Source organism: Perkinsus marinus, assembly GCF_000006405.1.
Source record: "Perkinsus marinus ATCC 50983 genomic scaffold scf_1104296948702, whole genome shotgun sequence".
NCBI classification, from domain to species: domain Eukaryota; phylum Perkinsozoa; order Perkinsida; family Perkinsidae; genus Perkinsus; species Perkinsus marinus.
The window spans coordinates 1-1,379 of NW_003210112.1; the positions used below are offsets into that span (position 1 = coordinate 1).

A 1,379-nucleotide genomic window follows, 5' to 3' on the forward strand; every position below is an offset into this window, starting at 1 on the left:
AGTTTCCTTAATCAACTGGGATGTGACCTCGTCCGGTGGGATCGAGGCATTAACTAATCTTAGAACAACCCCGCGTACAATCTCATGCACGCGGTACACATCAGGAGCGTACCTGTCGCCGCGTCCCAGTGTGTTGGGGTTGAAAAGAACAACAGTTGAGCCAACCGGTGGCGGTCCCTTCCTGCGAAGAGCACAAGCATCGCTCAAGACCTGCTCGCGAGCTGCGATAGCAGCTTTGACGAGCTTGGTGATGTCATCGAGGACCTCTGCTCTAGCAACGGGAGCACCACCGTCAACAGCCCCTTGTGCAAGGGAATTCTCAGGGCTCAACCGGGATACACGACCGTAGAATATCTCAAAGGGTGAAAGGTCAGATTGAAACGGTCCTTAATTACGAGCAATAAATGATACAACAATCACGTTCTCCTGCTCTAAGGCTGCGGCCATCGACCTCGTCTCTTGATTCCTTCACTCCTCTTGGCCTTCATCCCTCAGCGAGTGTTTAGAACGGCTCGATCCTGCCCCAGCTGCTGTTGCTGCTTTTTCCTTTTTTTTATTTTTTTTTAATTCTTTTTTTTAATTCTTTTTTTTAATTCTTTTTTTTAATTCTTTTTTTTTCTTTTTTTTTTCTCTATAGCAACATGCAAAATAATACAGTGCGGAGCGAACGAATACTTGGAAACGATATACAGCTGCACCAGCCCGAGAATGTGTGGCAGCTACAGCAAACCCCTGCGAGCATCTAGATGCTGCATGAGGGCCAAAAACAGCCGATTGAAGGCCTTGCGCCGCTTTAAATCGACAACCATTTCATAGAAGTGATAGGGTACACCACCTTTGACCCGTTTTCTAGCCTGCTCTAGGAGTGGACAGGAACGGAGGAGATGTCTAACATTCCCTATTGGAGCTCCGCAATCACATTCTGGGGAGGCGATTACTCCACACCTGTGAAGATGCGCAGGAGTGGGAGCCCTACCAAAAACCACGGCACTGCCAGCGGGTGTAACTTCCCCTCGACTCCATAGCCTCGCATGCGAGGCACAGTAGAAGAAGTCATTGACGCAAGTGCCTAGACCGGCCCGTTTGTCTGACCACCACTTACGCAGTGCCAGACGCCCTGCTTCGGCCTGATAACGCCTAAGGGTCTTCACACTGATTTCCGTCTCCGCAGAGACTTCCATCATGGAGGCACCCTTGGCTGCCAATTCGTCGGCTCTGTCATTAGCGAACATACCACTGTGACCAGGCACCCAGTGGAAGGTAACCTTGTCCGGGATTTCAGCTAAGAGCAGAGTGATCTGTCTCGCTTTGTCCCGCCGAGCCACCGTAGATCTCGACGACAGGATCTTGAGTACTGCTTGAGAGTCCGTGAAGACTGC

General features: G+C 50.5%; 1 protein-coding gene across 1 annotated transcript; it reads right to left on the reverse strand.

The window, feature by feature from the left end:
• Nucleotides 1-719: 719 nt before the first annotated feature.
• On the reverse strand, nt 720-1,232 carry Pmar_PMAR014165 (hypothetical protein; the record flags this gene model as incomplete). The annotated part of the gene is made up of 1 exon (XM_002778558.1): nt 720-1,232. The coding sequence occupies one exon, from the start codon at nt 1,230-1,232 to the stop codon at nt 720-722; it is 513 nt and encodes a 170-aa protein (XP_002778604.1).
• Between the last annotated feature and the right edge of the window lie 147 nt (nt 1,233-1,379).